The following is a 16,141-nucleotide window of genomic DNA, read 5'->3' on the forward strand; positions in this document are numbered from 1 at the left end:
CCCCCAACAAGCTATGGAGATCATGATGGGGTCAGCAAAAGAAGCATTCCAATGTACCCCTGCAAATGGCAAATAAAGTATGTTTGTTAATTGGACTTTCTCATCCTGGTGCTAGAGACAACATCACTCGGGCCATGCCATTTCACAGGCATTGAGTTGTCTTGAAAATTTACTAGGACACACTGAATGTATTTGAGCAGTGAATCATACACACTTCAAGGAAGATCACCACCATATATTGCTTATGGACTGTAAAGTAGGCCTTATTCTCTGGCATTAAATACTTTCACCCTAATATTCATACTGTCACACATCCATGCAGCCAACCTCACTAGAAAAGGAAGGGTCTCCTTTTTCTGACTGTTCAGTGACTGTATCACCTCTGCGTTTCATTCATGACGGTTTCAAAATGTCATCTTTGTTTTAGCCTCATGGGAGACCAGTAAATTACCGAGGTTGTCAATCACTCACATTCCAGACATAGCACACACCATAGAGTAAGATTTGTGCATGTATCTCCATCTCTTCGCTCTGTGTTTGAAATCTAGGTATATATGCATTTTGTATGTTGTTCAAATGGTACTGTAACAAGAGCTAACCAGGCACTTGATATATATTGAATAAAGCAAACAATGCATGACACTTTCTGAAAACACACAAAAAAATAAAAATGTAACTAAGAAATTTAACGCTCACTGTACACCACTGGACGTCGGTTTAAATTGATCATTTCCCTAAAAAACACAACCCGTTTTTAAAATCCCCCCACCCCATATGGTTCCCCCTGACATCACAAAATGAGCTGGTTCATATGAGCGCCACGTACGTTTCGCCTCAACGTAACTTGCTGGAAAAATTGATTTGCAAATGGATTAACCGACAGGCGCTCCACCCAATAATTTTCCATAAACAGAGACCGAAATATTGAAAAGAGACCATTTTCGTCCAATGAACGCGGCGGTGGGCGGGCGGTTGCTATGGCAATAGGTCGCGTAATAGGAATTTTTGTCGAAAGGGGGTGGGTTTAAAAAATTATGCACAAAAAAACAGTCCTGTGACATACAGCGAGGTGGCTTCCTAGAAGTGAATGAAACATCTGAGTAAGAATCAGCACAAGGGACTGGAAAAGGAGCTTGACAGCTAGCTAGCCAACAAAGTAAGTCAACATTTACTTAGGAAAATGTCAATAATCTGAGGTCTCTTCCTTAGATGTTGGAGGAATCACAGTGTAAGTAAAGTAGCGTACCACAGCTAGCTAGCTTTGTAAAATATATATGCATATTTTGTGTTTCCTGAATGAACTGTAATATCGCAGTCACTGGTCATTAGTCCGTTCGAAATATATATTCGTGGCAGAATACCGCTCCATAATAATTGTACCAGAACCGTACGTGATGTCAGGATCTCGCAGAAAATTAGAGAAAGTGAAAAAAGCAGAAAAACAAAACCTGTTAGTTTCACATGGGCTTTTTTTTATAATTACACTGGAGGCAAATGATGGCTAACTGACGATGCACTACACTGCTCATGTAATATAGTATATATAACTAATGTGGTCTGGCAAAGCATCTCTTAACCGGTTAGGCAGGTCGGGCTGACCAGCATTAGACCGCAAGCAGCACAAACTCATACTGGACATCGGGCTAGCTGGACATTAATACAATTACACTAAGTTTCTACAGTGCATTAGAAATAAAATTACATTATCATCCTATGTTCCCGAATGAAATGTGTAGTTTTCAATAATGATTGAAATTTGTATTATGCGATTATTATATTATATTCATATTTTTTAACGCAAAACATGTTTGAAATTTAGTGCATCTATGCTTACTTTGTAGAAATGGGATCTGTATGATTAAGTAGCAGCCTAACCTGTAATAAACACGAGACATGCTCTTTGGGTGTGACTCACCGTTGGATAAATAACTGCTGTAAATGATGTTGCTCGAACGGCACTGATGGACAGCGGACTCACGGTTAAATCCTTCGTGCCTGTGTGTTTTAAATGTATTTACAGATGAGGTGGAGTAGGAGGTTCAGCCGCTGTTGCTTATTTCTTATAAGCCTGATGATCTGTTCAGTGGCAGTGCCCATTAGTGTGGACAAAACAAAGGTGAGACTCCCTGAAGAAAAAGCCCAAGAGCCGCCGCAAAGTGTGGTAAGTGTCTCGCGATTGAGAAACGACGCTTAATCATAGGCCTAAGATAAGCACTTCCGCAGACTTCAACGGCACGTTCAGCCTAAGTTAAGTACTACGAATTTTAGGGGAAAATCATGAACTTCTACTAAAACATCCACTAGCATCAGAATCAAAGCTCAATTTATACTTGTAGACTGTTGAAACCAATGTTTCATTACTGATAAAGATAAAAGATATATTTATATCATGTAACAAATATTTTATATTTGCAGTGTTGATGTTAGGGGACTACCTTTTTTCTTCCTTAGAAGCTTGTCTAATTTTTCTCTTGCATTCTTAGTGAAATTTGTTTACATTTATTTAATATAAATTGTGGCAGCAGGACACTGGACTGCACTATGACCGTTACCTCAGAGAAGTTATTGACTTTCTGGAGAAAGACCAACATTTCCGAGAAAAGCTCCATAACACAGACATGGAGGATATAAAGGTATCAAAAGAACAAATTTTGTATTTTGTTTTTTTTTTTTTATTTTTTTTTACGTATTTTACATTTTTTGTAATAAAGTGTTTTCAAACAGCAAGGGAAGCTTGCCAAAGAGCTAGACTTTGTTAGCCATCATGTGAGAACGAAACTGGATGAGTTGAAGAGGCAAGAAGTGGGAAGGTTACGGACACTGATCAAAGCCAAACAAGACATCGAAGGAGGGAAAGGTATCCGGGCGTTTCTGTACCCCTCCCTGTTCAGACTTGCCTGTACTCAAGGGTTTGGGTGACCGCCACAAACTCAGGATCTGCTTTAACAGCATAAATCCGTATTTCCATTTTTGAGAAAGATCGCAAAAGGAACAAATATGTTTTGTCCAAGTCTGCAGTTGTACCAGTGGCTTGTATAGTTCGTAATACAGCATGTCTGTAGCACAGCTTTTAGAGAACGTGAGGGGTGTTTGTAGAAATCTAGTATCTGGTTTTTGATTGTTTTATTGCTACTAAGACCACAGCTGAATCAATTTGCTTGACACTTTATTGCACAATCTGTAGCTTACTTTACTTCTGTTTCCTGCAGGTATATCAGTGGATCATCAGGCTTTGCTCAAGCAGTTTGAATACCTAAATCACAGGAACCCCCACACCTTTGAGGTGGAAGATCTAGATCGACTCATCACATCAGTAGGTACTTTTGTGGGGTTGCTTCGCAAAACTAACTGTCAGCGGTGAGGATTATTTTCAACGTGAAACTCATGAGTGTTTAGCCTAAAGCAGGTAGGGATTGTTACTAGGGATTGTTGAACAGAAACGAAGCCTGGGAGATGTTTTCCTGATGATGCACCCATATCTGAAACATCTGAAACCTTACCTTCTTAATGAAGTTCTGCTGAGATCTGGTTAGAAATGTAAACCTTTCCCGGTATAATTTCAACACCCATTAATAATGTCATTCGTGACAGTTCATCCACTTGCAGCTAGTATCTGTAGATACTGCAGATATCTGTAGGACTTAAAGTGCCACAACAAACTGGCTAGCCATAACTGAAAATCCAGGAAACTACTAAAAGCACAGAGTTAATTGTGTGGTCTCACATTTCAAAGAACAGTGCATGATAAGATATCCATGGCTGTATAATTCATTTCAGCCAAGTTTTTGAGATACAAGTAAGATTGCAACACCCACCCAACAGCCAGCCGACAGTTTAATTCATTCAGACAGACTGAACGATCCACCATTTAGCTTTGCATTTTCTTACAGCTGCTTTGAGAATTGTTGATTGGGAGAGACTGCACCTGTGAGCATGCATTTCTCTCTGACTTGCAAAAGGCAACAAGAGACCTGGAGAATTATGACAAAGAGCGTCACGAGGAGTTCAAGAGGTATGAGATGATGAAGGAACACGAACGCCGGGAGCACTTAAAGACGCTGGATGAAGATGGGAGGAAAAAGGAAGAGGAACACTATGAGGAGATGAAGAAGAAGCATGCTGACCACCCAAAGATAAACCATCCGGTAAGACCATCAAGAAACCTACCAGGCACTTCTTAGGGGATGCTGAATTCTGGTGAAGGTTGGAGAAACCCAAACACACTTTTTAGAATATAAAAAAATGATGGCTCTGTCAAAACATCTAGCAGAATTGTGTGGTGTGCAGGGCAGTCAGGACCAGCTAAAGGAGGTCTGGCAAGAGGCCGACGGTTTGGACCCTGAGGACTTTGACCCAAAGACTTTCTTCAACTTGCATGGTATGACTGGCATTAGTTGCAATGTCAAATTGAGTTTATCCATTTAAAGACAGTAATTTCTATATTTTAATTATCATTCAGATATTTTTGTATGTTTTTTCAGACACCAATGGAGATGGTTATTTTGATGAACAGGAGCTGGAGTCATTGTTTACAAAAGAGGTACTTGTTTAAAGTTCCCTGATACATGGCGTGCCATTGTGGAATTTGAAAAATGACAGCACTCTGTCGCTTTAGCTTGAGAAGATCTATGATCCCGCCAATGAGGAAGATGACATGGTGGAAATGGAGGAAGAGAGGCTTCGTATGAGAGAGCATGTCATGAACGAGGTCTGACTGAAGAGCTGTCTGCAAGTTATTTGCTGTTGCATTGCTATGTTGCATAACCTTAGCAAAAAGAGGAACTGTTAAGTGCGATGTTTCTTATAAGCATGTCAAAATCATCTCTAGAAAAATCATCAGTGGCCTGTTGTTTTTTTAGGTGGACACCAACAAGGACAGGCTGGTCTCCTTAGACGAGTTCCTGGTGGCCACAAAGAAAAAGGAGTTTCTGGAGCCAGAGAGTTGGGAGGTACAAGATTTCTAAAGTCACAAGAAATCTGGTTTTACCGAGATCCAGAACAAACATTAATCTGAGGCATATATAAATGAAACCCTTCATTTACTTGAGCTGAGCTTGCTCAGTTGCGTTTTGCACCTCCATCCTATATTTTTGTTAATACTGGTGTCTTGTTAGACTCTGGAACAAAACCAAGCCTACACTGATGAGGAGATGAGGGAATTTGAAGAGCATCTGACCAGGGAGGAAAAAGACCTGAACCAGAAAACGATAGACCTTCAGAAACAAAAAGAAGAACTGGAGAGACAACAAGAGCAGCTAAATGCACAGAAACTGGAACTTCAGCAGGTAACAAAATTCACACTGTAGGTCATAAACTAAGACATAACTAAAGTGGCAAGTCTGTTATTAGTAACCGGCATCTTCACGTTCTGTTGCGTGTGCAGTGCCACTGCAGCAAAGCGTTTCATTTTGTCTGGTGATTGTAACATAAATAAATATTGTAAATAAATTGGGGGAAAAACCAGACAACTATGAAAAACCAACTGCACAAATGAAAGTGTCATATTTGAACAACCAACGTAATGTAGAAGTTAAAGCAAAAGGTCCAGATATTTCACAGGCATTCAAGAAGATTAAAAAAACACTGAAATGAAGGACTGTGGCACTGTGGCTTTTACCTTTAGACAGAGTCCAGGTGAAGTCAATGAAAGTCACCAGATATGAGAAATTTGTGGCTGGTAGCGTGGTGTTTGAGGGCAGTGGAAACTTGGAGGCTGATAAGAATGATGAGAGAACTGCACTGTCACATGTCATCATCTGTCTAAATGAATAAATGATGCTTTGGATAAAAGTGTCATCCAAGCAACTGTGTGTAAATGCTGAAATATAACTGACACGATTATCTAGCACCCAGGGAAATACCCCCTGAATTGATATGAATAATTGAGGCATATCATGATTAATGCAAAAGTCAATGCACTTACACATCCACTATACTGTACTATGTAAGGCCGATAGAACTTTCAGCAGAAAGGTTTTATGTTGGGAAATTTTACACCCATTAGACATGCAGTCAAGAGCCTTCATTCGGTTACAAAAAGCAAAACTGAGGGATATCAGTGAGGAATGCTTGTGGTCCATGTGGGGCCAAGCCTCTCACTGGACTAGATCTAGCCAGGGCTCGTGTAGCATCTCTTCCTCCATTGTGTGCTGTTATGGCTACTTCAGCAGAAAGCAAGTTCATAATCCTCTGACCTTCAGTCGGGTCTACTTGGTAATACAAAACTCACCGCTCATTGGACATCTGACGATAAGCTCTAATTTCGCCTCTGTTTACCCCCCTTCTGTCACTGCAGGCAGTGGAACACATGGAGAGACTGAAAAGCCAGAGAGCTGAACCTCCTGTGGATGTTAAAGGTGAGCATAGACGCTGAGGATAGAAACTGTCCAAAGGAAGTGTTCTGGGCTCACGATTAAACAGTCATACAGTCCCATGGTGAAGTGCCCTTTATCGTATGCTTTTGACTTTTGGAACATTGGAACATAAGACATTTACAAATGAGAGGCAGCTATTTGGCCCATAAAGCTTATCCGGGGAGAATTCAACTAATAGAATTAGAATTTAGTGATCAATTGCCATTGTTGATACACCGCAGCACAAGAATGAAATGCATCCTCTACATTTAACCCATATGTGACAATGTGACATAGGAGGGGGCAACTAATTCAGCACCCAGAGAGTGGTACATTGCTTAGGGTACCTCAGTGGTGCCTTGCTGGTCGGGGACTCGAACCTGTAATATTTTGATTACAAGTGCGCTTCTCTAACCATTAAGCCACCACTGCCCACATACTTAAAATTGTAAAGTTATCTAGCTTTGATTAAAAGGAATCCAAGATTTTAAGTTTGCGCTACACTAACAGGAAGACTATTCCATTCTCTGACTGCACGCTTTGTAAAGAAGTGCTTCCTCAAATCCAGTTTACAATGTTCTCCTGTTAATTTCCACCTATGGCTACAAGAATAAAGGTGTAGAATACAGGTGTGTATAAATGAAAAGTATGTAATTTAAGAGCCCTTGCTTGATGGTTTATGCTCCTGTTTCAGAAGCTGAGAATGCCAATCCAACACTGGGTTTAAACAGAGAGCCTCTGCCTCCAGGTCAGCAGCACGACACGCCCTTGCACTCCTAGCTGGATCTGAAACACCCATGAAAGTGTCCAGCATTTCGGACGAATCATTCAATTCTGCCCCAGCTCACACCAGCAGCCACAGGTACATGGGACCAGAATTCTCCTCTACAGCTGATGTGATTAGAATTTTGGCACCTTAAAGTGGCATTCCAATCATTTTGTGTTTCACAGTATCGGGAATTTCCATTCTCCTCTCTGCAGCGACTCTGCTCTCATGGTTTGCTATGGTATTGGCTGATTTATAAAACAGACTCTATCATTCCAGTGCATGATGGTGGCTTTTGAAGGCACCCTCAGTTTCAGTCTACGTCTGTGAAAGGTCTGAATATGCCATATATCTGAAACTTTAGTATCTGAGATGCTAATCTCGATTAGCTGAAAATCCATGATCTTTCTTTACTTCTTTTCTTTACTTCAAGGCATTCTCTAAACTGCAGAGTCCCCAGAGAAACAGAAAACTCAATTTTATCGTAAGAAATAACCATAGTTTCAAAGATTAATATCTACACTGAGGTGGGATTTTTAGTTATTTTGTATTTAAATTATCACACATCTGCCCGAGTACTTTGCGGACACAGGAGTTGTAACGTACCCAATTTGGACTGTATCTTTTCTTCTGTTCTGCCCAACAGCTTTCAGCTGGCCTCATCATCATTTATCTGAAGTACCTCACTCTATTAGGGATGCACGATTAATCGTTTTTAATCGCTACCTTGATTCATACCCCTGTGCAATCTCATTCTAACGATTCTGCAATGTTCGCATTAGCGTGGAGATCCGTTGCATCAAACCAAGCTCTCCCTTTTTCTCCGTAAACTGTTTCAGCATATGACAGGACTGCGTTACATCACAAGACAAACTATACAGGAGATCTGAGAATAAATCTAATTTGTGACAAGGTGAAAGAAAAAGGTTTTAAAACAAGAACAAAATGTTTCCAACTCAAGAAGACCCTTCTGGTGAGGAAGAGAAAAGAAAATTTTACAACCCTAGTTTTGTGCAATAACATTGTGTTCGTACCGAAAAAGAGGTCACATTCACATGTGGATTTTTTTTCTATTAACACAATGAATTTCTGGTAAAACATTTATTTGAATGTGTTGCGGTTAAGAGCAGATGAGGTATAAGTTTTGTTTAGGATTTCTTGCAGATGTTTCGGTTACGCAAAGACGATGCTGCAGTCCCATTTCAGTAATGATTATATTGTCTTCATAAAGGCTATACATTATGATGATGATGCTGATACTGAAGAATCATGAAAGAAAATCGCATTTGAAGAGTGGAAGAAAATTGTTATGCACGTTTAACCCTGAATCATGCAGCCCTAATCGCTGTAAAACACCTTAAAAAATAGAGCAACATCGTTTCACCATTATGGGAAACGAGGGGTAAAACGTTTCTCTAAAAGATAACAATATAATGAGTATTAAAACTGTGGAATTATTTCAGAAGCAAACGTAATATAAATGTGATCAATTCTAAGAGTTGTTTGTATCTCCACAATGGTATCTCATGTCCGACACCATTTCCACCACGATGAAGCAGTGAGACTTACTGTCCCGCCTTTCTGCATAGTCCCATCCCGTGAGGTTTTCCTTCGCTTCCTCTGAGAAGGTCCCCAGCCACAGCTCAGTTGTGCACACAATGCTGGACGTAACTCCTCTACCTCTTTCTCTCTGTAAGTTTCCCACCAAGTTGCATTGTCTGAGCAAACTGCCCTTTGCCCCTTTGCATTATTCAACCCAAAGGCATCTGGTGGAGTGTGCCAAACCATTTGTACAGACGGCAGATTTTGTTGTTTTTTTTTACATTTTTTTTTAATTCTCCCTCTTTGATTACCCTTACCTACAAAGTCAAAATGCTTTACTTTACCACTTGAAAATAAAGTAATTTAAGGCTTTCTTCTTGTTTTTTTTTATTTGTTTATTGTGTTCCAGAATTCACTTCGCGTATGTTTAATGTATTCGCATTCTTAAATCAAAGTGATTCTTACAAGGAAAAAGTACTAATAGGAACACTTGAATTTTTAAACAGAGCACTTCAAGAAGTTGTCTCCATTTTCCCATATGAGTCATTAACGCGTTCCAAACTGTAGGCCCACGACTTCACTGGAGGATATTTGTTTGATCCATCGCAACAAGTTATGGTGACGTCATCATCTGGATGCGCAAAGAAAGCCACAGACTGTCTGATACTCATATCACCAGGAGGGGGCAGCAAAACCCTGTGATTCTACAAGAAAAGGCAAATAAAACATTCTCATTTCCGCAAGTTCCAAATATTTTAATATGTATTTCAGAAATAACGGGGTTCGTCAATTTCAGTATTTACAAATATGGTCCAATTATGTGTAAAGGTGTGGTCATGTATAATGTCCCCACAATGTGACAAAAAAACTATTATTTTGATCTTGTGGGGTAATTTTTTTTCCCCACAAGGGGAAACTAAACTTATGGTTAAGGTTAGGGCTGGTTAAGAGTTAAGGATCTCAGTTGGAATTAAAGTTATGTCCAAAGAAATGAATATAGAATCTCCACAAAGATATAGATGCCTAATCTATATGTTCATCTGTGTGCGTGTGTCAGTCTCACCACTGATATGAAAACGTCGCTTGTCCATCTCTGCATCAAGTCTGCGATGTTGATCAGAACTGTGCCAGGAATGGCAGGTGCATCTACGTACTCCCCAGACCTATTCATCACCTAATACATGAGAGCAATGGGATCCAGTCACTCCACATGTCAGTCCCCTGCCATAAAGAGAACAGCACCCCCTCCCCTCCCCAGACTGGGTCTTTGCTCCTCCTACACAGTCCTTCACGGTTACCTGCAGGCCTCCTTTGCTGTCCTGGAACAGCATGGAGATGCTGCCGTAGTCAGAGTGCTCCCCACACCGCAGCTGCCTCTCTTTCACCATCTCATGTCTCACTGGGGGGTAGTACAGGATCCGCAGGGTACTCTTATTCAAATCGCCTACAGGACAACACACCGACCATATAAATGCCAATAACATCTGTAATAAAACACTATTCATGCAAGGTTAACATAAAAACCAGCAGGCCAACCTCTGACACATTAGAAAAAGACCCTCAAACTGAATCTTGATAAACCAGAGACCGGTCTTGTTGCAACACGAGTTCAGATTCTGTATAAAATATAATCAGCATTACTTTTGACAATTTACCTCTGACTAAAGTTCATGCAGATAAATACAGGAAACAAGAACAGAAAAAAAGAATGTCTGAGAAAAATAAGCAGAGTTCAATATTTTTTCTGTGGTATCAAATAAATTACACAAACATTTACATAACATTCAGTGATCTACTTAAGATCCAGATTAGTGTGTAGATGATGTACACTAATCTGTTCTGTTGTGCATGAGACAGTTCTCCCATGTATGTCTCTAGTAAGCTAAGCGACTGCAGCCTGTACTCACTCCCTATGCTCTTGTGCGAGTTGACAAAGATGTCCACGTCAATGTCCAGACTCAAGGCCATGACTCTGAGCACGCGGAGGGACAGATCTTTACACCGCATGAAGAATGACTCAATAGTCTGGCGGAAACCTGGTACCACCTCCTCTGCAGGCCAGCCCTGGAAATTGACAGAATTACACTATAATACACAAACATAAAGCATTATTTAACTATCAGGGCACAGCAGTGGTTAAGACTAATGTCTAAGATGTTAATAATTATAGGTATATTTATCCTGTGCAGAGACACACACACACAGTGCAGGTCAGTAACCATAATGCAAACAAATGTGAACAAACAGAATAGGGCTAATGGATAGATATTTGCCCTCAAACATTTTGTCCATTCAAAACTGGTGCATTTACAGCATCAGGCTGCAGAAAGGTGATGTTGAAGGACTCCTTTAAGCCTCCCGGTCTACTAGGATTTAACCTGTTAATTGAAAAAAAATGGAGACAATTGACAAATACGTACTTCAATGTGAACACTAAACAACCTGAAGGCAAAAACGCAAATATATACCTCTCAATCCCGGGGCCCATCCAGCCGTGGACATCGGTGTTCTTCGTTCTGCTAAAAGGGGCTTTAGCTTCAGTCGGGAGGAGAAAGAATTTTTTCGATATTTCCATAATCTCATCGACCTGGACAGTGATAAATAGTAAATAATTGTGACTTCATGGAGTTGAATCATAGAACTGGGTGGTCAGTAGTTTTTGAACATTTGCAGCACATTTTAAATATATTGCAATAATACTGATAACCATGATAATTTAATATCACGATTATAGTGACCAAAATTTTCATACCGTTTCATCTCTACAAATAAGTGCTCAAGTTCAAGTTCATCCTGTACAGTTTGCATGAATTTGCTTGCAAAATATTATCACCTTATCCTGCAGGACAGCATACAAGCATTAACATCCTAAGTTAGGTCAAAAGACTTCGATGTATATTACTAAAAATATATGATACATTACACATTGGTCTGCAGAGTTAAAAGATGGGGTTTTTAGGTCCAAGCAGAGTCAGTCAATTAAAAACTAAATTTAAAAATCGACTATAACCAGACTGACTGGAGATTACGCTATGATGTTGAAGGATGCAGATTCAAGTCTGGGGTTAGCCAGCATATTTTTCAAAGGGGTTCATGGCTTAGCGGGTTAGGACGCTGTACCCGTGAAGCTGGTTCACGTTGTATGGTGAGTATAGTGACGTTGTAAGTCGCATGAATAAAAGCGTGAGCGAGTGACGTTATGCTTAGCGATCACGTGCCTCGTCTTGGGCTATGCCAGTGTTCTTCAGGTACACAAACCCAACATCAGTGAAAGCTGTGCGCAGGTCCCGGCTCAGCTCCGTCAGCTTCTCATCCGTCACATTTTCACCGAGACGACACACTTCGAAATCAAGCACGGGGATCTCCATGTCGGTGTCCTTTAAAATAAACATTAATAGGACAGGATGAAAATAATACGCTATTTGGGGCCTCAGATGTAAAACAAACAAAAAAAAGTCGTGAAACAAATCTGCCGGTTTTAAGTTGGAGAAAACTAAATAAATTAGTTAGTTGAAGTTTTCGCAACTGAACCAATTTGATTATCACGTCTACAAACGAGTAGAAGCTAATCGTGATGGGGACGTGATCACCTTTGATTACGCTTTGTGTAGCCCTGCACTCTGTGACTGTATTTTTAACACATAAACAAACAAGTATACAGCTAATACAATGAAGGTGAATAATAGATGCATTTAATTTTTTATGTTATCATCGTAGGCTATTTTATTAATCTGAATCGTTATTTCGAAAAGAATAAGAGAAATGAGAAAAACAAGTTTAAGTGAAAAAGTTGTCTCGACCAAGACAGGACTGAAATACTACAACCCTGGAAGCCACTGCAGAATTACTTACCTTTATGGTCTTTCCCGTACTTTTACGAAAAACAGCACCAACCGTCTTCGTATGCGTAGTAATAGCCTAATGGCAAACTCGAAACAGCGTTTAAAAACCTTACTGTTTAAAGGAACTTTAACCTAAAGTCCTTATCGAAATCAGACTACAGGTGGTCTATTCTGAACTGGAATTCATTGCGTAATATGGTTTCGAAATGTTTCACTTCCGCTTTGTGAACAGTAGGTACCATGGCAGAAGACAATTTCAATACCTTACATAAGAACATAAGACATTTATAAACGAGAGGAGGCCATTCGGGACATCAAGCTCGTTTGGGGAGAACTTAACTAATAGGTCGGAGTTGTTAAAATCTTATCTAGTTCTGATTTACAGGAACCCAGTGTTTTAGTTTGCGCTACACTATAGTAGGAAGACTATTCCATATTTTAACTACACGCTGTGTAAAAAAGTGCTTCCTCAAATTCCTTTTAAAATGTTCTACCGCTAATTTCCACTTATGGCCACGAGTTCTAGTATTTAAATTAATATTGAAGTAGCCATTTGGCTGAACAGCATCCCGACCTGTTAGAATCTTATATACCTGGATCATGTCCCCCCTTAGTCTCCTTTGCTCAAGGCTAAACAGATTCAGCTCAGCTAACCCCTCCTCATAAGACATTCCTCTAAGACCAGGAATCATTCTCGTAGCCCTATGTTGCAAATTTTCCTTGGCAGCAATGTCCTTCTTAAGGTATGGTGACCAAACCTGCATACGATATTCTAGCTGGGGTCTTACCAAGGAATTATATAATCGTAGCATCACCTCCCTTGACTTAAACTCCACACACCTAGAGATGTAACCCAACATCCTATTGGCCTTTTTTATTGTTTCCCCACACTGGCGAGAGTGGGACTTGGAAGCATCAACATACACACCAAGGTCTTTCTCATAATCAGCTACCTTTATTTCAGTGGAACCCATAAAGTATCTGTACTTTATATTTCTGCTCCCTGCAAATGAATGATTTCAGCTTTTATAGCTCTTTTGGAGTTAAAATATTGGAAGAAACTTTTATTGTCATCCTTAGCCTCCAATGCAATCTTTCTTTCTACATTCCTCTTGGAGAGTCTAATGTTGTTTTTTAACTCAACCTGTAGACTTTATTTTGAAATAATTAGTTGTGGAAGAAAGCCCTTTTCCTCCTGACTTTATTCTTAATTTCCTTAGTAAACCACCTTGGTTGTAGTTTCCTAGATTTAGTTTTGCTGAAAACAGGTATGAAGTCCTCTTGCACTTGCATACAATGTGCTTTCAAAAATTCCAATGCCTCTTCAACCGTTTTGCTGTTTAACTCCATCCAGTTTACAGTTTCAAGTTTCAGTCTCATACCATTAAAGTTAGCCTTCCTAACATTGTATGCTTTTGTTTTGGACTTTGCTCTCCGGATACTAAAATTAACCTCGAATTTAACCATGACTTTTTCGCTCTCATTGATGCGAATGGTGCTACTAACAATATAGTTGTGTCTTACACTGTTCTCCAAGCTCAGGAACCTTGGTCTGAATGCACCACAAACACACACACACACACACACACACACACACACACACACACACACACACACAACAAGCTGTACCACAATGTCTGTTATGTTTGAGCAATATGTAAACTTTTTTTGTACACTTTTTAAGAGTAGTAAAGGGATTTTGCATTTAACTAAACTCTGGTTCGTTTAATAGTCAACAACAAAGCGAACCACCTTAAGGAAACAGACATTTTGCAGCTTGGTTTTGTTACTGCCGGTGCCATGTGCATGAACAGTTCCAAATGGATTGTGTGGAAATTATCAACAAATTACAACACTTGTCTTGCCTTGGAAATAACGCATCAAAGAAGAATTCCACTCAATCTCCGATAAATACCGATGTCAGTGCAGTTTCCAGGAAGCTTCCAAAGTGGCAGAAATGGAGTCCAATTGTGTGTCAGACTCCAAGCACACAGACACATTTATTGATGGTTTAGAGTAAGGGTTCCCAACCTTTTGATGCCTGTGGACCAGTTAACGTTGTACAAAAATTTCACGAACCGGTAAAGTGAACGGGGGGGGCGGTGCAGCAGCAAATCAATTCATAAATTTAACTGTTGGCATTTTTTTCAGGCGCAAACAGAAGTCGCAAACCTCAGGATACGTAAGACATTGAAAATATTGATTATTTTTGGAAATTAACTGACCCGCATCACTAAACCCCCAGTGTTCCATGAACCACTGGAATACCGGCCATGAACCTCTACTGGAAACTAAGAGCCCCAAGTTTAGACAAACATCTATCTAGTGTGAGGTGTGGACTCCCACCCTCTACATTATGCTATATCACTTTGTATTTGGAATGTAGTAACATGTAATAACACAAAAAACTTAGGCATTGCTAATATTTAAATTGCATACTATGGAATGCTGCTGTGCTCCTCTAGAGGGAAATTTACCAGCGTCTTCTTGGCTGCCTTCTATGCAATCACATCTCTCATGTGAGGTGGAATTTTTGTGGAGATTGATCCAGACAATCTAAAATAAGGAAAAGGATTCCTTTTAATAGCACCTTATTGCTGATCTCTTTGCCCTCATCAGGAATGATTTCTATACCAAAAAAATACAGCCCCTAAATACTGATGAGAGCGACTTCTCAGCCCCTCTAAAGAACTTTCTGTTTTTTCACAAATGAATGAATGAATGTTACATTTATATGGCGCCTTTCAAGACACCCAAAGCACTTTACAGAACCAATGAGGAGCTACTTCAACCACCACCACATATGAAGTTTCTCACTTAAAATACAGCAATAACTATTCATTAATTGCATAAATCATTTCATTCATAAGATAAGTGCCATCTTCGGCAACTACGAAATAAAGTGTCATCAGGACGCAATAGATAAGTGAAACAGAACCATTTTTATTGCATACTGCTATATGGCGAAAAGCCTTGATAACTCATGTATGATCATAGGTGTAATGTAATGTTTAAAGAATGAATGGAAAAAAAAGAAGTAAAGTGTCATCAATGTAAGACTGAATATTGTGTCATGAATATGCAAAGGAGAAACTGATCTGTATGATGGCCTGGACATGAAAAACATGTCATCTCTACAGAGATGTATGGTAACTTGCAAGAAACTGTCATTCTCGTTATTGTCAGATAATTATTTGGTATCTTTAAGTCAAACCAAAACCACATTTTGAAACAAAATTAACAAATATTACACGCTACAAGAGAGAGCGTCCTTAGAACTTATTCAGAATTAAGTTTGTGGGTTTGGTCTCTGTAGCAGTGATTGGAATGTTTCTGGTTCAAATACTATGTTTGTTATGCTGTGTTTGTTAGAGTGATTTTACCATTGAACCCTTACATAAGATCCTTAACCCTTAAGGGACTGGTGGACCCTGCTATTTCATAACTCTTTATCCAAACATAATGCACAATAATGCTGCCTCTACATGCGGTGCCTCTTTCAGATTGTGTGGTGCTGCAGGCCAGTCAGGACCAGCTGAAGGAGGTCTGGCAAGAGGGTGCCGGTTTGGACACCAAGGACATTGTTTCAAAAACTTTCCTCAACTTCCATGATAGCACTGGCATCAGAGTTGCAATAT

General features: G+C 39.7%; 2 protein-coding genes across 5 annotated transcripts; one reads left to right on the forward strand and one right to left on the reverse strand.

The window, feature by feature from the left end:
- Window positions 1-1,026: 1,026 nt before the first annotated feature.
- Window positions 1,027-9,034, forward strand: nucb2b (nucleobindin 2b). Of its 4 annotated transcripts, none has more exons than XM_048971997.1 (13): window positions 1,027-1,156; window positions 2,021-2,161; window positions 2,523-2,633; window positions 2,725-2,857; window positions 3,210-3,313; window positions 3,960-4,145; window positions 4,288-4,378; window positions 4,482-4,540; window positions 4,616-4,708; window positions 4,860-4,949; window positions 5,115-5,285; window positions 6,296-6,356; window positions 7,048-9,034. In XM_048971997.1, exons 2-13 carry the CDS (start codon window positions 2,021-2,023, stop codon window positions 7,131-7,133), a joined length of 1,326 nt encoding a protein of 441 aa, XP_048827954.1. In that variant the 5' UTR covers window positions 1,027-1,156; the 3' UTR covers window positions 7,134-9,034. The 4 variants fall into 4 exon arrangements, with proteins under 4 accessions (XP_048827954.1, XP_048827958.1, XP_048827956.1 ...); XM_048972001.1 differs by having other exon boundaries at window positions 7,051-9,034; XM_048971999.1 differs by having other exon boundaries at window positions 2,526-2,633.
- A 74-nt stretch (window positions 9,035-9,108) lies between these two features.
- Window positions 9,109-12,700, reverse strand: LOC125705784 (uncharacterized). The gene is made up of 8 exons (XM_048972035.1): window positions 12,514-12,700; window positions 11,880-12,038; window positions 11,130-11,248; window positions 10,973-11,039; window positions 10,569-10,725; window positions 9,960-10,105; window positions 9,725-9,835; window positions 9,109-9,365 (listed from the first exon to the last, which is right to left on the reverse strand). Exons 2-8 carry the CDS (start codon window positions 12,027-12,029, stop codon window positions 9,174-9,176), a joined length of 942 nt encoding a protein of 313 aa, XP_048827992.1. The 5' UTR covers window positions 12,030-12,038; window positions 12,514-12,700; the 3' UTR covers window positions 9,109-9,173.
- Between the last annotated feature and the right edge of the window lie 3,441 nt (window positions 12,701-16,141).

This window comes from Brienomyrus brachyistius, chromosome 13 (assembly GCF_023856365.1).
Source record: "Brienomyrus brachyistius isolate T26 chromosome 13, BBRACH_0.4, whole genome shotgun sequence".
Taxonomy (NCBI): domain Eukaryota; kingdom Metazoa; phylum Chordata; class Actinopteri; order Osteoglossiformes; family Mormyridae; genus Brienomyrus; species Brienomyrus brachyistius.